The 23011-nt window shown below is 44.9% G+C and overlaps 5 protein-coding genes across 6 annotated transcripts; 2 read left to right on the top strand and 3 right to left on the bottom strand.

The window, feature by feature from the left end:
• Positions 1-330: 330 nt before the first annotated feature.
• Positions 331-4219, top strand: slc25a15b (solute carrier family 25 member 15b). Its single transcript, XM_067257577.1, has 7 exons — positions 331-424; positions 898-1004; positions 1464-1722; positions 2156-2293; positions 2511-2686; positions 3222-3380; positions 3613-4219. The coding sequence occupies exons 2-7, from the start codon at positions 950-952 to the stop codon at positions 3732-3734; spliced, it is 909 nt and encodes a 302-aa protein (XP_067113678.1). The 5' UTR covers positions 331-424; positions 898-949; the 3' UTR covers positions 3735-4219.
• On the bottom strand, positions 4205-6737 carry tm4sf21a (transmembrane 4 L six family member 21a). Its single transcript, XM_067257578.1, has 5 exons — positions 6422-6737; positions 6127-6192; positions 5415-5548; positions 5044-5230; positions 4205-4725 (listed from the first exon to the last, which is right to left on the bottom strand). The coding sequence occupies exons 1-5, from the start codon at positions 6596-6598 to the stop codon at positions 4717-4719; spliced, it is 573 nt and encodes a 190-aa protein (XP_067113679.1). The 5' UTR covers positions 6599-6737; the 3' UTR covers positions 4205-4716.
• Positions 6738-8061: 1324 nt separating this feature from the next.
• Positions 8062-11018, top strand: LOC136963279 (mannose-P-dolichol utilization defect 1 protein-like). Of its 2 annotated transcripts, XM_067257353.1 has the most exons (7): positions 8064-8233; positions 8468-8533; positions 8625-8757; positions 8909-8994; positions 9228-9346; positions 9897-10007; positions 10242-11018. In XM_067257353.1, exons 1-7 carry the CDS (start codon positions 8122-8124, stop codon positions 10362-10364), a joined length of 750 nt encoding a protein of 249 aa, XP_067113454.1. In that variant the 5' UTR covers positions 8064-8121; the 3' UTR covers positions 10365-11018. The 2 variants fall into 2 exon arrangements, with proteins under 2 accessions (XP_067113455.1, XP_067113454.1); XM_067257354.1 differs by lacking the exon at positions 9897-10007 and having other exon boundaries at positions 8062-8233.
• Positions 11019-12999: 1981 nt separating this feature from the next.
• On the bottom strand, positions 13000-14791 carry LOC136963042 (transcription factor Sox-19a-like). Its single transcript, XM_067257028.1, has 2 exons — positions 13891-14791; positions 13000-13355 (listed from the first exon to the last, which is right to left on the bottom strand). Exons 1-2 carry the CDS (start codon positions 14526-14528, stop codon positions 13115-13117), a joined length of 879 nt encoding a protein of 292 aa, XP_067113129.1. The 5' UTR covers positions 14529-14791; the 3' UTR covers positions 13000-13114.
• A 2349-nt stretch (positions 14792-17140) lies between these two features.
• Positions 17141-22728, bottom strand: LOC136963020 (eukaryotic initiation factor 4A-I-like). Its single transcript, XM_067256988.1, has 11 exons — positions 22699-22728; positions 21656-21704; positions 21353-21485; positions 21094-21233; positions 20802-20970; positions 20463-20572; positions 19885-20028; positions 19169-19306; positions 18929-19018; positions 18236-18315; positions 17141-18060 (listed from the first exon to the last, which is right to left on the bottom strand). The coding sequence occupies exons 1-11, from the start codon at positions 22719-22721 to the stop codon at positions 17916-17918; spliced, it is 1221 nt and encodes a 406-aa protein (XP_067113089.1). The 5' UTR covers positions 22722-22728; the 3' UTR covers positions 17141-17915.
• Between the last annotated feature and the right edge of the window lie 283 nt (positions 22729-23011).

Raw genomic sequence — 23011 nt, 5'->3', positions numbered from 1 at the left:
GCTACATCGAGGTGCAACATTGACAATGCTCCGGCGTGAAGTGAAACAAAAAGCATTCTAATAGTTCCGTCCAGCTGATATGCAAACTGTCGAAAGTTGCTCTATTATAATTTACAATGTTTTTGTATCATAATGTGAATATATGATTAAACATATGAAATATTCCCACATAAATAAACACGTTTTTATCTATGACTAAATGTCACAATTACTTCTACGGGCACTAGGACACTACGCTAAACCAGAGGCGGCAGTGTCTTCTACAGTCTTGATTTGCTTCGAATCATTGGACACTTGCTTTCCAAGGCTAGTCGAACCTATGGGGTTATATCCAGTTTTACCGGCAGTCTGATGCAAACCCACACTTTGATGACATGCTTCTGCTTGTTGCCGAATTACTGATCCACTTGATGTAGCATCAAACGTAAGTTCACGTGGGGTTACTTACGTTCTCTGACTATGAACGCGAATTTACTGTCTAAATGGAAGAAATAGTCTACATTACTGCTGTAGCTACACGGGGGAGTGGGGCTCCATGTCCTCCGCACGCATATTGTCCTTGTCACCGTTTGAGATTGCCTTATTATTTATACTGCTTTCTACTACATACAATTCATGTAATATGTATCTAGTCTCGTCTTTACCAACATTTGTGTTTGCCATAAGTAGATGAACTGACTAAATCTTTCTTTAACATAAATCCATTAGTTACAATAGAGTTACATCAGTTGCTAGCTCTTGGCTGGTCGCATGTGACCTCTGGCTGCCTTGCGAGCATCATTTAGTTACAAATAAATTCAGAACTATTTCCTAAAGTCTTATTTTGCATGAATAATAACCAGCTAACGGCGATCTCTGTTGGCTGTTGCCTTACTTGAAGTTACATTACTTTTGAAGGCTGTTGACAAGGAACCAAGACTGTCAAAGGTGTGTGAAGTTCCAAGATATCATGGCCCCACACCCCGCGGTTCAGGCCATCATTGACCTCTCTGCTGGAGCCATAGGTAAACCACAATCTATACGTATAAAGTTATACATGTCTGGGTTAAACAAGGTGGCTCAAAAACACGTTCTGGCCTACAACAGTAGTGTGCTTGAGAACGACTGAAAAAAATAAAAGCTTTTGTACGTTTGACTCATTTGATCCCCTAGGACATTGCTGACTGGTGTCGTTTCCCCCAGCCTGCCTCATTGTGTTTCCAGTCAGTGTGTGTACACACAGCACCACGGCTCATTAGCTCTCCACTAAACAAACTCTGATTTCTGGTGCCAGTTTACATGGGTCGTTGGGATGAAAAAATCAAAGATGGTCCCCCAGTGCTGTTTGTCATTGGTGTGAGTTAGATATGTTGACCTGTGACCTCAGCACCCCCTAACCCTGTGACCTCCATGCCCCCTGACCCTGTGACCTCCATGCCCCCTGACCCTGTGACCTCCATGCCCCCTGACTCTTCCTCATCCAGGAGGCACAGCTTGTGTCCTGAGCGGCCAGCCCCTGGACACAGCCAAGGTGAAGATGCAGACGTTCCCCTCCATGTACCGGGGGTTTGTCCACTGCTTCATGTCCACCTACAGGCAGGTGGGACTGAGGGGGCTGTACCAGGGCACCACCCCAGCCCTCATGGCCAACATAGCTGAGAACTCGGTGCTCTTCATGAGCTACGGTTTCTGTCAGCAGCTGGTGAGACTGGCGGCAGGGCTGGACAGTGGAGCAGCTCTCAGGTAAGGGACAAAGACTGGGGAGGGTTAACCTGACTTTGCCAAAGCAGACCATAATGAAGGGACAAGCCATGTAATTATCAACACATATCAGAGACCTGTATCATCATCAGTCACATCCAGGGCTCGCAACTAACCTTTTTCCTCACTGTCATAGTAACTGTCCCGAAGTGCAAAATTAACCATCCCAAACTGAACTTGACCTGTCCCAAAATGTAAATTCTCGTGTTTTTGCATTTTGACATTCTAATATGTAGGTTATTTGCAACCCTATTACATTTACATTTAGTCATTTAGCAGACGCTCTTATCCAGAGAGACTTACAGTAAGTACAGGGACATTCCCCCAAGGCAAGTAGGGTGAAGTGCCTTGCCCAAGGACACAATGTCATTTGACACGGCTGAAAAGTTTGAAAAATATTTTCTCTCTCTCATAGTGACGTGCAGAAAGCCAGCGCAGGGTCCGTGGCGTCCATCTTCTCCTCTCTGGTGCTGTGCCCGACAGAGCTGGTCAAGTGTCGTCTCCAAGCCATGTACGAGATGGAGACGTCGGGAAAGATCGCTCGCGGGCAGAAGTGAGTGGTACATGTGCAGACTGTGCATCTTTTGGAATCTTCAGTGTTTTATACTGGCCAGGTAGCAACAGGTAGTATCAGCTCAACAGGTCGTACCAACTATATGACTGGGGGCGGGGTAGTGGACAGCAGCAGGGGACCGTGACCCAAATAGGTACTAGTAACATGGCTGTGGACGGTAGGATGGGGCCTCTGACACTGTCTCTGGCCCATCCAGCACAGTGTGGTCCGTGGTGAAGTCTGTGATGAGGACGGAGGGTCCATCAGGGTTCTTCCTGGGCCTGACCACCACCATCGCCAGGGAGGTGCCCGGGTACTTCTGCTTCTTCGGGGCGTACGAGCTGTGTCGCTCCTCCTTCGCCGACTACATGAAGTGTGAAAAGGACGACATCGGTAAGGCGGTGGCACCATGCTTTTTAATAATGATGTTATGTCCACTGTACTGTCCTGTCTGCAGTGTTGAAATGTATCTGTTTTCAAGCTCTTGGTGCAGAACAAATTCCCCTCGGGGCAATCAAGTCTTTTCATCATTCATTAATCCGTGGACTAAAGCCTGACTTTTCTGTTTGTAGAAGACTTGTCTTTTCATGTTATTAGTTAAAGTTTTCTTTGTTTTTCTGTTTTCTATTTACTGCAGTCATTTCCTGCTTGATTGCTTTTTATAAGACCTATAGCACCTTTATACATTTAGTCATTTGTGGGAGTCCGGTGGCTGAGCGGTGAGGGAATCGGGCTAGTAATCCGAAGGTTGCCAGTTCGATTCCCGGTCATGCCAACTGACGTTGTGTCCTTGGGCAAGGCACTTCACCCTACTTGCCTCGGGGGAATGTCCCTGTAAGTCACTCTGGATAAGAGCGTCTGCTAAATGACTAAATGTAAGTTATGGAAGACTTTGCTCAGTGGACGGTCTGTTCGCATGTGTGTTAAGGTGTGGCCCCAGTCGTGTTCAGCGGGGGGTTTGGAGGGGCGTGCCTGTGGCTCGTGGTCTACCCCATGGACTGTGTCAAGTCCAGGATCCAGGTGATGTCCATGACCGGCCGACAGGCGGGCTTCTTCAAAACCATGATGACCATCGCGAGAACTGAAGGTAGGACAACCAGGAGAACGTCCTCTTTAAACCCGTACAGTCCAATGTACTCTTATCAATGTACTGTTATCAGTAAGTGTTGTAAATACGGTGTCTCTCATGTAAATTTACAGTCTATTCATTTAGCAGACGCTTGTATCCAAAGGGACATGCAAATGCTCCATTCTGCTGTAGCCTACTTTGCACATGCACCATCAGCAGTAGGTGTTGTGTGTGTGTCTGTCGTGCGCAGGTGTGCGGGCGCTGTACTCCGGCCTCACGCCCACCATGATCCGCACGTTCCCCGCCAACGGAGCCCTCTTCCTCGGTTACGAGGTGAGCCGCAAGATCATGATGAAGCAGTTTGACAGCTGATCGTCCTCTCGGCGGACACGATCAACTCCTGCTGTCCTGGCGTCACGTGACCTCACCCCCGATGTGTGTGCGCGTCCCAACACACTCCGTACTCCTCACGCTCCTCTTCTCGTTGTGGCGATCATCAAATTTTAGCTTTTTTATGTTTAAATATGATCTGGTTGACATGGGGAAATTGTATGTTTTTATAGCTGTATGTTTTATGTGAATTAATATTAAGTATTTAAAACACATTGTGTCATAAGTTAGTGTCTATCTGTGCAAGGATACATACACACACTCCCTAACACACCTCTAACACTCATAGAGGATGGAAGGGGAAACCGATTGTCCTCATTCATTGAGTTCTTATAATAGCTTTGAATTACTCCATAGTACTGTATTTAACAGATATTTTAGGTCCCCTTTTCCAAGGTGCCTGAAATGTAACCCAATGTTTTAGTTCTGGTTGATGTCCGCCTTTTAAACTATTATGTTTTGCCTTTTCATCTCTGAACCCATTTTATTTGAAGAACTTTGCACAAACTGTCTTAAGAGACAGACATTCCATTTCAAACAGTTTAGTATTTTTTTAAATCTCCTAACGTTCAGCTACGTTTATAACGAAAACGTTTATAACAAATCAAAAATATATCTTAAATCAGATGCGAGAGTTTTGTACTGTAATGTATGACCTACAATAAAATATAACTGGAGGACAAATGTGTTTCATTTTCTAAAGAGTATGGCAATAACAATCCAAAAACACATCTGGAATACAATTTTATGAAATATAAAAGTAAAATTGGAGCTTTATAAAAACGTATAGGAAACAGCTGCTGTATAATCAAGAACTGTGATTGGTTAATGGTTGATAGATGTTTGTCATGTACAGGTGGGGGGAAACACTTCAACCACCAGAGGGCGCCTGTCAGCTCATCATTGGCATCATCATGGGTGTAGGCTGGAGTGTGGATGAGCTATGAGGCCAGTGCATGCTAGTTTAGTAAGTCTGCAGGAACAAGAACAGGTATCATTAACAATGCATGTCCCTCTGATACCAGGAGGAATGAGTGGAGGTTTAACAGGTCTGATACACTTAGTCTTTATACATCTCTTTGGATAAAGCGTCTGCTAAATGGATCCAATGTAAATATAGTAGGCTACCTATCCTGTCCTCTAACCCACAATGAAGGGTGCATTAATAATGTATTTATATGTTATTCATTTGGCAGGCGCTTTTATTCAAAGCAACGTGCAAATGGGGCATTTCGAAAACATTCAATAAATAAAATGCATTATTAGTAGTAGTATGAGGAGTAGCAGTTACCTCCTTGGACTTGCAGGTTCCACACAGGCAGCCGAACAGGCCGTTGATCATCTGGAAGGCACACAGCACCAGCTGTAGCCCACTGGCGACCAGCAGCGTGGAGAACAGACCCACGTTAAACTCCACCACGTTCTTGGGTTCCGTGCACCAGGACCACATGTTTTTGTCGTTCAGGTAACTGTCCTTTCTGGCGCAGGGAGAAATTTTTGCGGATCATCTCTCTGATGTTGTTTTTGTTGCACTGTGCTATGTAATACTGTAGTTGAGATGGTATTGTTGCACCGTAGGAGAGATATTGTTTTTGATGTACCATGCCTGGTAGCTGGGATGTGTTTGGTAAATACAGAGACCACTTTAGGAAATCAACTCACAAGTCTTTGAAGGGTGTGGTCCAAACTAGCAGTACTTTACAGTAGGGCCCGTTAATGAGGCCTACCATAGCCACACAGAAGCTGTAAAGAGCTCCAGCAACGCCAACAGCAGCAAAGGCAATGGACAGAAACATCTGTAGACACATAGCAAGACCCCATAAGGGTGTGTGAACATTGAGGCTTCGGAATGGAAGACAATAGCAGTGCAAACAAATGAATCACCAGCAAGGCATTCGTCAGACCAGGAAATCTATGACCGGGTTCTGTCCATGTGTGTTTCCCCGCACCGTGCCAAGTAGCTGAGATATGGTCACTTTGCACAGTGCCTTGTAAATACACAGTGTTCCCTGACCCTCGAAATACTGGTAGAACGTTAGACTTGTTATGCACTTCTGATCCATGTTTGCCTTCTGTACTTTCTAAATGCGCTATTTGTATGTCCCTTTGGATCACAGTTTTTGCTGAACATGCAAACGGTAAAATCAGTTATTTGGGTTTTGGTTAAAGTATGGAGCATGCCATCTTGGCTAGATCTATCTAAAGCTACTAAGATAAAGTGCGGTTCACACTATTCAAAACTACGTTCAGGACACAAAGATGACCATCTCAGACATGAGAAGATATACTCGTACTCGCTCATTCTCTCCATCTTTTCTTTCTTTCTGCACTGTAAACAGACACACTCCTTTTTTCCACGTAAAAGAAGACTCACCCCACAGCGATTGGCACAGCAACCTTCTTTCCCAGTTAAATGGATGTGAATAGCTGGGACCAGTACCTGGTGATGGGTGAACAGGTAGGCACCACATAACATACAGATTAACTACAATATTTGACAGCATAGAATTGTTTTTACAAAAACATTAGTTGGGTGTTTCATATGCAGCAGTAGGCTGCTTTATATATATATATATATGTCATCATTATAAACAACACGTTTCTATCTTCATCATTCAGACAGCACATAGGGGATGGGTATAGCTCAGTGGTCGAGCTTTTTGACTTACCATGACACCCCCTCCGATGAGCCCCCCCATGTACTTCACCTCCTCGGTTATGTATCCATCTCTGGCATAGTTCACCTCCCAGCCTGGGAAGAACAGGATGATGTTACAGATGATGGAGATGAGAGCTAGGGGGTACAGGGTCACCCCGATGAATTTGGAGCACTTTCCCGTGCACATGCTGTCTCTTCCTGTCTGGGAAGGTCTACGGGGTCCAGAGGTGGTGTCTTGGTTGTTCCACACAAAGGTAGACTGATCAGACGAAGCTTCTGATGTGGTACACTAGATTAGATTCCTAGGAAGGACTAATGACAGTATGGTCACAGTTTTCTTCTTGTGTGTGTGTTCACGCCCTAAATACTAAGAGGGAAGGCAGGTTAAGCCTGAGTGGTGTGAGGTGCTGGGAGTGGAGCTAGACCCATATTTGGATGTGTTCTTTCCGGTCAGTGACAGTCAGTGGCAAACACACTTGGTGTTGTCATGGTAGCCAGCTATGATAACACACATAAAGAGAGAGGAAGACGTCCATGTGTTATCTTGGTTAACAACCTGTGGTGAGGTGATTACAAACGGAGAAAAAAACACTTGTCTGTTGTACCATCCCTGTTCTCTCATCCCCCAACAAATTACGTTTCTGTGTGAATTATTTTGAACAAACACCAGTCAACATGCATGTACAAAGCAACCAAGGAACCCCCCTGAACACAACACAATCAGTTCTATGAAGATCTAGGTGCTTTGTTTTGATGAGACAGCACTTTATTTATCGCCAGGAAGGGAAATTTGGGTGTTACAGCAACGTAAGGAAAGATAGAGACACTGCAGTCCTCTCTTTATTCTTCCACAAAAATACTTATTTTGGTGAAATATGCTCTCTATACTTAAGGCTCCAGTGCATGTGGGTGAACCCATGGTTATTTACATTGTAATCGGCTGTGATCTTGAACTCTGGACCAGAAGCCCAGTTGTAAAAGGGGCTCTGACTCATCCACATAACAGGGCGTTAAAACATAGATAACCCCAATGACACAGTCCCGGCTGTAAAACATTGATGAGAGACTGGGCACCAACCTTCATGGGCCTCAGGATTGGAATTTTATTTATAAAGTGTACCATTTTTTGAATGACTCGCAGGAAATGCTTAGTTCCAGATAAACTGATTATTTATTAACTAATATTTATAAACGGACTATTTATTAACTAATAAGTTCCTGATTTGAGTTTAGCAATAAATCACCTTGCATTTAAAGACCTTATCTGTGTCATGTGTTTAATCAGTCATTTTAACAGAGCTGCTACACCACAATAAAAAAACATGTTATTATCTTCTTCGTAAAAGAACAAGAGAACAAAAAAAAAGTATAGAGAGCATATAGAAAGGCTACCCATAACCCCACAAAATAACAACACAACCCTTTAAGATTTCTAGGATACAGTGAGAGGTTGCAGGTAAATATGTACTTTAAAACTGTCAGCATCATATACATACATTCACTAGACTTAAAATATCTCAGTGAATGCAGGTGAGTTTGACATCGTCTGTTGAATCCAAGAAAACAAATATTTTATGTTGAGTGCAGAGAGATATCGTTTCCGTATAAGAATGATTATTCTCACGTGAGTTATTTTCCTGACATCAGGATCTGGAGAATGTGTTTCCACAAAATTAGTGGGTCAACATTCCTGAACGCACAGTTCGAAAGATGGCCACGTCGGGCGTTGAAACGCTGTCACCTACCAAACAGTTTTTATTAACTTACTTAATGCCAGAGAAATGCTATGACAGGTTTTTTGTCGACATAAACTTTATGCACGGTGAGCAATGCATTATATACCATCACGACGAACATTAACATGAATTCCACTTATTCGCTAATGTCTTTACAGAAGTGTTGGAGGTTCTAAACCTTTCCTAGGTTACGAATATGGCTACATTTTGTTTTGCGAAATACATCGTTTTGTTTGCCAAATACGTATATAAAACTTTCCATGACCCTTTGCAATTTGTTTTCTTCGTGTTTTGGAATATTATGTGTTTTGTCTAACCAGTTCCGTGTCTGAAGATCGTATTGAGCAAGTTTGCAGGAGTATGGATTCTGCTTGGCGTCGTGCTAGGTGAAAAAAAAAAACACTTTCAGGTTCTGCTCTTTCTGGTTGGCTTTCTTGTTCAAGCCCCGCCTGTCTGTGATCCCCCATACCCCTTCAGCACAGATACCGCAGGTGTGGACAGTGTGGAAGGCCGGGAATGCGGAGGGCCTCAGCCTCACCTCGCTTCTTCTCCAGCTGTATGTTTTAACGGAGCCTGTGGTTTACTGCATGGCTAACAACTTCCCCGTCAGGTACAAACTATGCAGCCTGAAACATGAACACCTCACGGGCAGGGAAACAGATATCACAAGGCTAACATCTAATATATGTAATATAACATATTCATACTATAAAATGTTAATGTATGCCTTTTTTGCTTGTGTGCTCTCCATGTTTCTTCAGCGCCTGGAGTGAGAGAGTGTTCACCCTTCTCCAGACCCTTTCTCTGGTCTTCCTGCTCCTGCGCTACCGTGGGGACACTGCCAAAGGTGCGAGCTTAGGACATGCGTAAACTACCCAAACCAACTCCTTCATTCCGTTTACGGTTCTAGCATATACCAGACGCTACATCTTATCCGAAGCGATGCACTAATAGTACATGTAGAAAGTACAACATAAGATCAGTGAAAGTGAGGATTCAAGGATCCAAAGTTGTTCATATTGAAGATATTGAAGTTGGTGTGAGCTGTCAGCTGTGTTGTGTTGCTTGTGTGTGTGGTAGGCCTGTTGGTGGTGGGGGCCTACTGTGGGGCGGTGCTCCTGCTGGCATCCTCACTGACCCCTCCCTCCATCCTCTCTGGGATGCAGTCCTCCGTCATAGGAGCTGTGGTTGCAAGCAAGGTACCTTTTTGACACCTGAGTCTCTGTAAAACGGCGATGGCGTACCACTCCCTGAAGTGACTCGGCTCGTGTGGTTGAATGAGAGTCAGATGGCTGAGCGGTTAGGGAATCGGGCTAGTAATCTGAAGGTTGCCAGTTCGTGCCAAATGACGTTGTGTACTTGGGCAAGGCACTTCACCCTACTTGCCTCGGGGGGGGGGGGGGGGGGAGGGGAATGTCCCTGTACTAACTGTAAGTCGCTCTGGATAAGAGGGTCTGCTTCAATGACTAAATGTAAATGAATCAGAATCAGAATTTGGTTTATTCGCAATGTATGTTATACAAACACAGAATTTACTGTGGCAGGGAGGTGCAAAACACTAAACATATACAGATCTTAAATTAAGTAAAAGTACAAAAGTTTAACTATTTCTAAGCAATCTAAGAATACAACAATTTAAATATAAAATAATATATAAAAATAAGAATAATGAGCAGCGTGAATGGTCAACAAGTGCAATCGGATACTGAGTGGGTCTGACTGTTGCTGTGTGGTGGCTTGTGTGTCCAGGCAGTTCAGGTGTGGACTAACTACTGCAGTGGGACCACAGGTCAGCTGTCTGGTCTGGCTGTGTGTCTGGGGTTCACTGGCTCCCTCTCTCTCATTTTCACCTCCCTGCAGGTATGGTGCCTGAACACTTAAACCCACTCACTTACAGTTTTCTATACAATTTAGTCATTTAGCAGAAGCTTTGATCCAAAACGGACAAACACGCAAACACATACACACAACAAGATAAAAAGTAATCGTTATCATGTTTAACCTGCACATACGGAACATTTTAACAACAACAAAAGTACGAATGTGTAACCCCCCTGTTCTTCTGTTGTCTTTACCTGTTGCTCTGGGCTTTAGGAGACAGGCCAGTCTCTCTCTACTCTGAGTCATGCTCTGGCTTCCTGCCTCTGCTGCCTCCTGCTGGCTCAGATCTGGTATTACAGGTACCGGACCTTCAGTGTGAAGGAGAAGGAGGAGTAGACCTCAGCCAACACCAGCACTCAGATGAGAAATGAAACCTGGTACTTTAAGTCATTCTTTTGTATGCATGTGTTGTTATATGTTGTCAGTGCGGTCGTTATTATTGGAGGTCAAGTTATGACAGATACCATACATGTAGCCCAGGCAAATGTAGAGCCTTATCCACCCAGACACACCCCTACCATATATCTCTTCATCTCTGTCTGTGTGGAAGGCAATCTGGGGAACCTGAATAACTCATCTAAAGACAAGTTTTACTGTTTGTGACTTGAGTCAATCTCCCAATTTGAAGGGATGTTTTCTGTGAGGAATGTTCTTTTGTATTGTCTGAAGTCTTCAGAACTCAAGATTTAACTGTATAAAACAACATAGCCAAATAAACTGAGCCAATTTACAAACGGAATTGGTCAACAAGAGTCTGAATGAGACCCAAATGTGTCTTTCAGAGTTGTGTGTGTGTGCGTGTGTGCGTGCGCGCGCACGCGTGTAGTTGTCTTCTTGACCTAGATTTTGTAGGGCCTGTGTTGTATGAGGAGACAAAGAGCTGTAAAAGGGGGCAGGCAGTCCACACATACACATCATTCGCTCAGGAACAGAGTAATGTTGAGATGCTGCTGTGTAGTGTGTTGTGTGTTAAAAAGTTTGTGTTGTGCATGCTGTATCGACAAGTCATGCCAAGTTACACACACACACACACACCATTCACTCAGTAATGTTGTGATGCTTCCCAAGTTAACCAGTCTAAGGTCTGGATAACTTGGACTAAAGCTATGGCTCCAATCCAAGATCCCACTATCTACATGGGATAAGCTTTAGTTGGCAGCAGTAGTAGTAGAGATTGTTCCAGACAAAACACATCCCTCTATCTCCTCATCACACCTCCCCAGTGCCACACACGCAGTCAAACGGCTTCCATCTTGTCAACCGTGACAGAAAACTGCCCCAGTCATGGGTGACTGTTTACAGCTGGGATCAAATATGCTGCCCATCCAGCCCCCTCTTGTCACATGGCAGTGAGGCGTAGCTTCCAGTCTGGGCTGCCCGCCTTCTCGCATCAAACCGCCACAACAGACCTCATGTTGTCCCCACCATGTCAGTAGAAGTTGTAGGACTTGCTTGGCTGTTAATTTAATTTCCTCTCCGACACTATGTAGAAAACCTGTCAATAACCTAAAAAAATGTGTAATGCATAAACTTCTTTATTTTTAAAATACCCTTTTACCATATAAGAATTTCTTTCTAGTGTTGCTGACTTTTTATTTACAAATGTATTTTTTTATTGTCGTTATTGTCATGTTGTGCTACTGGTTAAAGGTTTATAACAACCCTAGTGTCTGTATATAGATGCACTCACATCATTGGTTGCTCTGCCACATTCCCGGGACAAACCAGGCAGTGCTGGCAAGGCCTTCGCATTAGCATGAGAATGGCGGGGAGCAGTGAAAAGGTTAAGCTTGGACTATAGGATAAGAAAGACGAGGCCCTCAATGCAATGCTAATTTTCTGCCCCATGGGATATCCAGAGAGAGGAGGACAAAAGGCGTCCGTCAGAAACGCTGAGAACCAGAGTTTTACTGTGTGCACCTGCATGCTCAAAGACATCCAACAATGAGTTTTCCGAAACGGGTAATTATGGTCTGGACAGCCACTTGTCTATTGTGTCAGCGGGCAGAGAGGAAAAAGAGCGGGGAGAAGTGGAAAGTGAGATATTTAAAGTACCTTGTTCATGTTTCCTCTGGCTGTACTCTGTATACCCCCAGCTTGTGGAAATGCTCCAGTATGAAGCAGTGCTCAGTAGTTCTCCTTAGTTTAGGATGCTGGCATTACTGTTTACTGTCACCCAGGAGTCTGTGAGATGTTGGAGAAACACTAATAGCTTAAAACTCCACTATTTTAGTAATATCGGACTATTTATTTTGAACAAGGCTTATATAACAGATTTCCCTTAAACACTTGGGTGTTGTAGTAGATATTATTTCAGCTGGTTCATTTTCTCCATCGCTTTTTTAATAGTACTAAGGCCTGGATGGTTTTGAATACAGACCAAATCGGCAAGTGGTGTGGCAGTAAAGTAATTCAAATGAAATAATTTTATGTATTTATTACACCAGTGACATCATGTTACTTCATACAGCAATGCCCTTAGTGTAAGGGGGTTTGGAAAAAAAATACATTTGTTTTATTTTACAATAGCCTGGGCTATATTTGACAAAGTATTGAACTAAAGCTAAACATGTATAAAATCACCAAACAAACAAAAGTTCATAATCATTTGGAAACAGAACTGTATTCAGCTGTTGTTTAATATAAATTACACCAAGTATAGACCCATTTTGGGGCAATTTACTATTTTTTTGCAAAGACATTTGAGTGCAACACTTGGGATTGTCAATGTCTCTGACAGTTCAGACATGGCAGGTTGGACCAGTCTCCAGTGAGCCCAGGCTGTTAGAAATGTTTACCCAAACAGGGCCTCTTTGTGGATTCTCTGCTTGGCGTTAATTTGTCCTTTTGCCCTTTATCAGTCAAGAGGATATCCTCTGACACTGAGCGAAACATAAAAATAGGTTTATTCGTCATGAAAACATTCACCATCCCATCCTTCATTTGGTGATGGGTCGTCGTTTTCTCTCTCTTCGGCCTCTTGGTGAAACCCTGCCAGACGGCTCACAGCCAATCCCAGGCCAGTGCTAAAGACTGAAAATTAGCGTGAAAGTTTCCTAAAACCTCCAAGGTCCGAGTCCGGCCTCTCAGATGTGAGTTAGAGGTACCGAGCCTCCGAGGTAATGCTGGGGGATGTTTGAGTAGCCTCTCTGACCGTTAGGGTCTGTGGACTCTCCGGGTGGCATGTACATGCTGATCATGTCCCTCAGGTCCCCCTGCAGGCCCCTCTGGTGGGCGTGGGGATGGCTGCCTGTAGGGGAGTGGGCCATGCTGTCTGGCTTCATCACCGGGCTGGGCTGCTGGGGACTGCTGCTGTAGGACATGGGGCTGGAGGAGGGTGGGGGAGGAGAGGAGGGGGAGGGGAGGGAGAGGAGGGAAGAAAGGGCATTCAGCATTATACACCATGATTGACCTATAAAACTTACTGCTTTACAGATTATAACAGTGAGGAGTATTAATAGTCATGCCTAAAAATAAAATAAAAACCCTAACAAGATCTGTTTATCTTGTGTTTATGTTTGACAATGTAGTGGATAACGGTTTCAGTGGTTTGTGTGCTGGTGGAGAAGTTACAACAACATGTTACAGTTTAGCAGGGCCTTCCTGAGCTGTTGACAAAGACAAGCGTCGCCACCATGGGTTCAGAAAGATACGCGTGACATAAACCGAGAGCGTGAACGGCACTAGCCTCAAATAACTTCTCTTCTTATTTACTCATCTACAACAACTGTTGAATGTGGAACATTTGAAACTATTCTAGGCTCCACCCTGGCTGAGGTGCCTGCAGTGAATCACGGCCAGAATGCCACCCGGTATGTGTGTTCCCACCGGCTCCTAAGAGGTAACGTAACTCCAGTCTCACCTGTATGAGTTGGCGCCGTTCATGTAGGCCTGAGCTGAGGCCATGCCCGAGGGGTACGGCAGTGCTGACAGGTCGTAGCGGTGCAGCTGCTGGGTGTAGCTGAGCGCTTCGTTTTGCATCCCGGTGTACCCCCCCGCCGGGCCCCAGCCGTAGCTGTCCATCCGTTGGTTGGACCCAGGCCCCTGAGCTGTGGGGGCGCTCAGCATGCCAGGACTCATGTAGTTGTTGACCAGGTTGTCCTTCTTCAGCATGGGCTTGGTCTTGCGGCGGGGCTTGTACTTGTAGTCGGGGTACTCCTTCATGTGCTGGGCTCGCAGCCTCTTGGCCTCGTCGATGAAGGGTCTCTTCTCCGCGTCCGTCAGCTGCTTCCAGTCGGCGCCCAGGCGCTTGCTGATCTCAGAGTTGTGCATTTTGGGATTCTCCTGAGCCATTTTTCTCCGCTGGCCTCGAGACCAGACCATGAAGGCGTTCATGGGCCGTTTGACCTTGTCCATGGGGTCGGAGCCAGGCTGGCAGGCTGTGGTCTTGCTACCTGTGTGTGCACCGCCCACACCTGGCCCGTTGCCAGGGATCATCCCAGGCCCTGGCTGGTGCGTCTGGACGGACGATTTCATTTGGTGCTCCAGCATGTTGTACATGTTGTCAATATCACTAGAAATTAAACTGAAAAGTAAACGCAGTTCCGCACTCGCGCAATTCGGAGCGGCAGGCTTTTTCAGACAGTATTCCTTTACACTGTCAAAAAGTTTTGCCCTTCAAAGCTCACGGAAAATAACGAAGTTAAGCTGTAAAGGGAAAAAAGAAGCCTGTTTTTAAGAATTTAAATGTGAAAATCTCAAAACAAACTCATTATGAAGCTGTTTAGTGATCTGCAGTAGAACGAGAAGTGTCTTCCAGTGTGCTGCTCAGGATAGTGAGGAAACAGAGCTTGTTCTCCCTGCTTGGCCCTAACTCCTCTCCTCCACCTTGCTCATTTACATCACTAAGGAAGGGGTGCGGTGAATTTGGAATGCACTTGAGTGAATGGAGGAGGGCTGACAGAGGGAGGGGAACCTGCCTCAACACAACTTTTAAGTCCCAATTTATAAACCGTATTTTCTCAGCTGTAGATCTTTTATTGACTAAATCAAGACTTGTTTTGGAGTCTTTGATTTCTTAAGTGAAGTGAAGTAAAAAATATATTGTTATGGTTATAAATTGGCTGTATACTGAATTACGAGGAAAAACAACTCTACATGATAAACCAGGCTTTAAAAAAACTGTTGTTGATAGTATCAACTCTAGCTACTCCATCCAGAGTACCTGTGTGTCAAGGCTCCAGAGGGGACCTGATGGGCACAGATAATCCCCCAACTAGACCACTGTTAGTTTCTATAGTCCTCACTTTACACCTCCATTGTGAGTAAGTGTGCACCCATAGACATCCATCAGCTGAATCTACCCAATGGTTTGTTCATCCCTGCTTGAACAAGTATGTTAATGTTCATCAAATCTTCTGCACAGTGCCTTTAGGGGGGTTTAGTGCCAGAAAATCTGCTGTTCAGTACAATAACCCCCATGTCTTCTAGAAGACTTAAGGCTAAGATGTCTGTCACCGTCTAAATATCAGACCTAATGAATGTGCCCAGGCTGGAATAATACACCTATTATCCAGTTTAGTTCAGTTTTGTGTACGTATGGAGTGCGCCTGTTCCATTGTGTCAGCCATGTCCTTATTGTGAAGATGAGGAGAGAACAGAGAGGAAACATATTTATGTCTACTGGTGTTGGGGTGACAATCAAATCAAACTTAAAGTAGGCAAATACAACCCCACAGAGTGAGTGGGTTTGAAAGAGGCAGCATTATAAACATAAGAACTGGGCAAGACAGATCCGAGGCAATGAGGCAAAAGAAAATGAAGTGAGGGGGTTCAAGAGAAGAAAAGGCGCGGTGAAGAAACGGAGGAGGGTCGCACAAAGAAAAGATGGGGGGGGGGGGGGGGGGGGGGTTGGTCGTGGAGAAAGTCCTCGGAGACAAGCAGATTGAAAGTCCCTCTATTCATGCCCGTTCCCCTGCTCTTCTCATGTAAATGGGGCCTGGCTATCCATCACAGGGCAGAGCAACCCAGGCAGTCCTCCACCAGCCCCCTGCACTCACTATTGCCCTGGCAACAATCGCCACGCCGGCGGGGGGTTGGGGGAGGCAGTTGGACGGCCCGCGGTGGAGGGTGCAAAAAAAAAAAAAACTGCAGCAACGGCCACCTACACTGACGGGGACAACATATAGCTGAGCTTAGGTTGGTGTGAGTTCACAGGCCCGGGGAAAGCAATTAAAACCGGCAAGCACGACAGCATGCAGGGCGACGGTGAACTGTATTCAGTTAATGTGTTGGAGGGTGAGTTGGGTGATTACTGACTAGTGGATTTCCACCCAGGAAAGGGATGGAGAAAGACTGCACAAGACTTGCAGAGCATAGAGAGCTCTCCTCAGGTCTATACGGATTTTGTCCATTATATAAACATATGAGAATATATTCTAGAATCTGAGCTGTTTGCTTTACTTTACTCTTCTATTACTTAGTGATGTCAAAGTTGAAGAAAAACACATTACTGCATAAAAAAAGATTTAGTCCCTTGAAAAAATAAGAGCATGTAAAATTGTATTTATACTCCATCTCTTCCTGAAGTGGCAATGGTAGGACTTGAAACAAAGACTGGACTGGAACAGGTTTGAAAAGTGATTTCCAAACAAATATTCCCTATGACTTGATAACGATTTAAGTTCAAAGTAGGCCTATCTGTACAAGAACACTTTCTGTATCATGAGTGCTGATGTGGAAGCAAGAAGTACTGCTGTTAATCCAGTCAAACTAGGGTGGAAATGACTCCATCTTGTGGTGAAGTCACGACCAACCATAGATGTTAATAGTCCACAGAAATACAACAGCCTTTTCCATTTTCATGAGCCACAATTATATTTAACAGTCTTGTGTGTCTCTTCAAAGATTGTTTATCTACATTTCTCATTAGAATCCATCTATGATCTCAACTCTTAATATTGACATCAGACGAGGCCACTTGGGGCTTGGCACTCCGTCCCGTTAGATTCCATTCTAAACCGAACCAAATGTAGACAAACCCTTTTAACCTTGTGAAATTAGAAATGGCACATCAAATGATACACATGCCAACACAGACAGCTGACTCCTGATCAGTAGGAACCAAGAAGTTGTGAGGCAGACAAGTTCACAAGATCAGAAAGACACAAATGCATGATTTATTTGGTAACTTTATTGAAGTCATCCCCCCTCCCTCAAGTTGTAAAATGAAACCAAGATGTCAATAAAAAGGGTGGAAAATAAATAAAATGATTTGACCAGAATGATACGAATGGAGCTGTTGGAGAGTCCAATCGAATATCTTTGCACCCAAAGCAAAACTCCCAATACCCACAGCTGTGTGTCAGTCTCCCTACAGGTGTGAATATCGAGTACAGAATGATGACCTCGAAATTTGAATCTAGGATTTCTTTCACATAGTTCACATTAGTTTTAATACTGTACGACCACTTGAATGAAGACGAGAACACCACGTCAACCTTAAAAACATTCCTGCAGCACGTGTATCATAGTGTATGAGATGGTTCAGGGGCAGAAGCAGCTACAGTAACATAGCAGTCACTGTGAGGACTCAAAAGCCTGGTTTTTTAAAAAGAACACGGCTGGAGAAAAGAATGAGGTTGTCCTTGAGTAAACATACATGACATTCTTTTTTCTGTTTATTAAGCAAGGTGGGAAAGGGGAGGACTTGAGGGATGGTTCCCTTTCCTTGAGCCCTATCAATACGGATGAGGCCTGAGGGACAGCACAGGGCATGGAAGAGGAGGGAAACGAGGGGTTCCCCTGCCCCATTTAAGAGTGCAAAATTGGGATACATGGAGTGGTTGAAGGAGTTTGTCTAGAATGAAGATAGAGGGCTACGACGGGGGTAGGGTGGGGGGGTATAGAAGACCTCAGAGGGCTCTTTAGAAGACCTCAGAGGGCTCTTTAGATGAGGTCAGCCACGTTCAGGGGCATCTCCTCCACCGTGGTGTTGTAGAAGGTCTCGATATCACGGAGAGTTCTCTTGTCGTCCTCGGTTACCATGTTGATGGCCACACCCTTCCTGCCAAAACGGCCTCCTCTGCCAATCCTACGGACGACAAAACAACAATGAGATTGAGGGTTCCCGAAGACGCCATCCAACTGCAGTAAGTTTAAGTCGACAGGTATAGCTCAGCGGTTTGACTGCAGATTGAGGTGGCTGGTTCAAATGAATGCGTTGTGTGGTGAGGGAGGGGACTTCAGGATTCAGATGAGGCTCTAACCTGTGGATGTAGTTCTCACGGTTGGTGGGGAGGTCATAGTTGATCACCAAAGACACTTGTTGGACATCTATTCCTCGGGCCTGAAGGAGAGGTGGGAAAACACCAAGTAAGACATATTTTGCAATTCTACTAACATAGTTAACTGTAATAATATCCAAAATATGATATAATATTATCCCTTGTGCTGCCTTCGGGTCACATGACCCAAAGGTTCACAACAAACCACCATCGTATTGAGACAATTTTACCCAATACAAAAACAAATAAAAATTATTTTCTTTTAACCTTCGCTATGTGTCTGAGACAGCCCAACGGTTAAAAGTAAATGGTTCACTGTTTTTGTATGCGGTAAAGTTGTCGCAATACGACGGTGGGTCACAATGACTGATGGGTCAGAATGACCCGAAGATAACACAAGGGTTATAACATATTTCTGTCTTAAACCGACATGCCCATGCAAATGAACTGGGCACATAATTGGAATCTGATTGTTCAAACTGAGATTACAAGACCAGGAATCAGATTTGAACCAGACTTAACCCATGAAAGTGGTTTCAAATGTCGCATCAGTGAATCAAGAGTCATATCCAACCTGACAAGTGAATCAGGCTACAGTGATCCATCTCCACTCAACAGCAGATTGAATCCTGACCAGATGAGCGAATCAGGATATGATGCTGCATCTGCACTCACCAGCAGATCTGTGGTGATGAGGACCCGACTGGACCCTGAACGGAACTCCCTCATGATCAGGTCCCTTTCCTTCTGGTCCATGTCACCGTGCTGAAGGACAGGCACACGAACACACAAGGATAAGAACGTGCTGTAATTCTAACAAATAGTTGCCCTTTGGACCCCCTAACCTCCCGCTGAACCCCAGAGTACTAAACTGGGGCCCAGGCTCTCCCCCTCCCACTAGACAGGGGCTCTCACCAAGGCAGAGACGGTGAAGTCCCTGGATTGCATCTTCTCGGTCAGCCAGTCCACCTTTCTACGGGTGTTGATGAAGATAACAGCCTGAGTGATGGTCAGGGTCTCGTACAGGTCACACAGGGTGTCCAGCTTCCACTCCTGGTGACAGAACATGACACCAAGGTGAGATGACTCACCTGCATGCACACACAGAAATGATGTTGGAGCTGGATCTTCTTTCTGCTAAAAAGCTGTGAAAGGGGACTGTGCCCAGTCAGAGAAAACAGCTGTTGGTTTCTGGCCAAACAATTAAAACCCCTTCCTCGTTTCAAAGAAGCAAGAGACATCTGGGATTTTGATTTTAAGATGCACTCCCAAGTGTGACAACAACCACGAAAAAAATCCAAGTCTACACCGATCAAGCATGTACATTTAACCCTTGTGCTGCCTTCGGGTCACAACGACCCATCGTTGTGCTGCGACAACTTTACCCAATACAAAAACAAATAAACAGCATTTTCTTTTAACCTTCGCGCTGTGGGGGGTGTGAGACAGCCCGACGGTTAAAAGAAAATGCTTCACTTTATTTTTGTATGAGGTAAAGTTGTCGCAACACGTGGGGGTCACAATGACCCGAAGATAACACAAGGGTTAAACCAGTGGTGCTGGATTCCAGCCCTTCCATTCAGTCCCACCGAACGTCGGACAACTCTCGTTGTAAACATCTCAGGTACTACCTCTTTCTCAACGTTGATGTAGAACTGCCGGATTCCCTCCAGGGTCAGCTCCTCCTTCTTCACCAGGATGCGGATGGGGTCACGCATGAACTTCTTGGTGACCTCCAGCACATCCTGGGGCATGGTAGCCGACAGGAGCACCACCTGGTGTCACAGTGCCCGGGAGAAGCACAGTCAGCAAGCAGCTCTCGCATGAGGACACAAACTTCCAACCAGGAAGACTTTGCACCGAAATGGATACAATTGGTTTACAATTACACAGCACAGATCAAGGACAGGGGTAAAATGATAAGCTCACTAAAACCATATACACTCAAGGGAATACTCTGCTGAAATGTAATGTTAAAAGAAAATGATTTAGCATCTGTATACTACTAACATCCTACAAGTGCACTGTCAGTGCATGTTTACACAAGAGTAGACTACTACAGTATCCAACTGGATAATCAATGTTTAAGATGACTCAAAACGACACGCTGTACTGCCTTTGCCAACAGAAACGGCTTGTTTGTCAGACTGACCTACAGAATAAGTTCCTTTCCATTCCTTCTACCCCAGTCCCTCCATCACCTTCTCACCTGCGTGCTGGTGTCGAGCTTCTGGAAGATCTCATAGATCTGATCCTTGAAACCTCTGCTCAACATCTCATCAGCCTCGTCAAGGACAAACATCTTGATGTTCTTGGAGGCTGAAGTAAAACGTTACATTTATGTTACATTTTTTTATTGAATTAATGTCGCTTATGTTGTTCATTTAGCCGACACTTATCCAAAGCAAATTTAAAAGCACAGCAGAAAATCAAGGATCAGAAGTGCATAGCTAAAACTTGATATACGTGTATATTTGATATATATGTATATATTTGATTGTCTGTAATCTAACCTCAAAAATAAGAGCAAATATGGTGCGTCACTCACCCAGGAACTTGCGGTTCAGCATGTCAAACACACGGCCAGGGGTGCCCACCACTATATGAGGGGCCTCGGCCTGGAGCTTGGTCACCTCGTTGCGGACGTTGGTGCCGCCGATACAGGCATGGCAGGAGGCGCCCATGTAGTCACCCAAGGCCAGGATCACCTTCTGGATCTGTGGGGCGAGCGGCGAGGCGGCGATTGGTGAACACGTGTTCAGCACCCTGATGTCGCCCCAACAAGGGAGGGCGCACTATAAATATGATATATCATCATCGTCGTGTTTAGAGCGACCTACTTGCTGAGCCAGCTCCCGGGTGGGGGCGAGGACCAGGGCCTGAGTCGACTTCGCCTCAACATCAATCTGCTGCAGGATGGAGATGGCAAACGTAGCGGTCTTCCCTGTACCGGACTGAGCCTGTGCAATGACATCATAACCTAGAAAGAACGAGGGGAGGGAAGGATGTTAAAAATGGTATCCAAGAGTACATAGCTAGGAAATTGCAAATAGAGTTTAGTATTTAAGAGGTAGCTTGAAAGTGAGGCTTTCTACCCACCCTTGATGCAAGGGAGGATGGCCCTCTGCTGAATGGCGGAGGGCTTCTCAAAACCATAGGCATAAATCCCTCTGAGAAGGGTCTCACGCAGGCTCATCTCATCAAAGCTGTCCACGATCTCATTCCAGTTGCTCTGTTGAAACATGTTGATCAGCAACCAAAAACAGAACTTCCCAGGAACAGGCATCAGGGCGCTTTCACTAATACCATTGTAAAGTGGCACAATTCCAGGTCAAGTTCAAAGTATTGTGTTGTATCAAGTGCACTGACTGAATAGCAACAACTGGTGACTGATGAACTCACCTCAATGATTCCATCGGGCTCCATCCCCTCCGGGCCATTGTCTCTGGATCTGGAGGGACGTCACTACATGTCATTAAATCAAATAGCTGGAACAGAGGTAGTAAACTACTTCCACGGTGAGCTAGCTGCAAATTAATAACCGTTGCGCAAAAACATGGAACTGCAACAGTAGAACCAAGCTACAACGGTTTTGCTCAATATTCGTGGTGATGTTACAGCACGCCAGGAGAAATGACGACCCTTTACTGGCATACGAATGAAATAACGTCATTAGCTAGTCATCTGCCTTGTGCCTACAACGATGTCTGCCTTTTCAACCATTTGCCTCTGGGCCAGAATACAGTACGTTCATTGGGCTGTCCGCATTTCCATGATGGCTAGTTAGCGCAGACGCTTGGTTGAGGCACAAACACTCGACATCAGTAGGTAGAGGTAACGTAAAACTGGATGTAGAGTTAAATAGTCTCGTTCAAAAGAGTCCAGCTACAGTATCAAATGAACACATTCGTCCATATAAGCAAGGTGACGTTTCTTGGGTAGGGAACTAACGTTAGCAAGCAAGCAAATCTCGACGATACTCAAGTGCAGTTAGCATGATCGGCCCAGGTCGCTAGAATGTAGAAAATAAGCATATGCTAGCTATGCTACTGTACTACGGCGCTAAAGCTTCGCTAAATCGTTAGTAAACGTTAAGAAGTCTAGCTAGCTAGTGCCGTTAGTATCTAGATACATGGCTAGCTAGCTAGCTGACGTTAATCATAACGACGTTGCAAATTACACGCAGGTAGGAACTAGGCCCCAGCATATCACCGGCACTGGAATGGACAAAAAACGGTAACGTGAATGCACACAAAGCGTTAGCCTGATGGGAGAAGACGCATTTTGCTACCATCGCAACCGAAGCTCGGCTGGGTTAGCTAGATGCCATCGCAAGTGATAAACAGAAACTGGGGGCAATAGAAAGGGTACATTTCGGAACGATTAGCTAGCTATGTGGTCAGCGATTAGCTATGAATGAGAAACAATCGGAAGGGGGACTTTACCTCTCTTCATAATCAGCCGACATTATCACAAAGGGCGAGTGCGCCGCGGAAATGTTTTATATACCTCAACGTGGTTTCAAAAGCACAGTTTTGATTGCAGAAGACGACTATCATTCAATGTTGACTCCGCCCATTGTATCATTTCATTGGCTCTCCAACACGTCACTGAACCAACGTTTCCGCCCTCACTCAACTCTAGGTTGTATCTATCGTATCATACATTTACATATTCATAGCTACCTAATATATCGATTTATTATTATGCATACTGTATATATTTCAAATATTCCAACTCTAATAACCCGATGCACGT

The sequence above is a fragment of the Osmerus mordax genome, chromosome 19 (genome assembly GCF_038355195.1).
Source record: "Osmerus mordax isolate fOsmMor3 chromosome 19, fOsmMor3.pri, whole genome shotgun sequence".
NCBI lineage: Eukaryota > Metazoa > Chordata > Actinopteri > Osmeriformes > Osmeridae > Osmerus > Osmerus mordax.
Note: the sequence above shows the minus strand (reverse complement) of the source record. Positions and strands in the feature narration are given on the sequence as shown.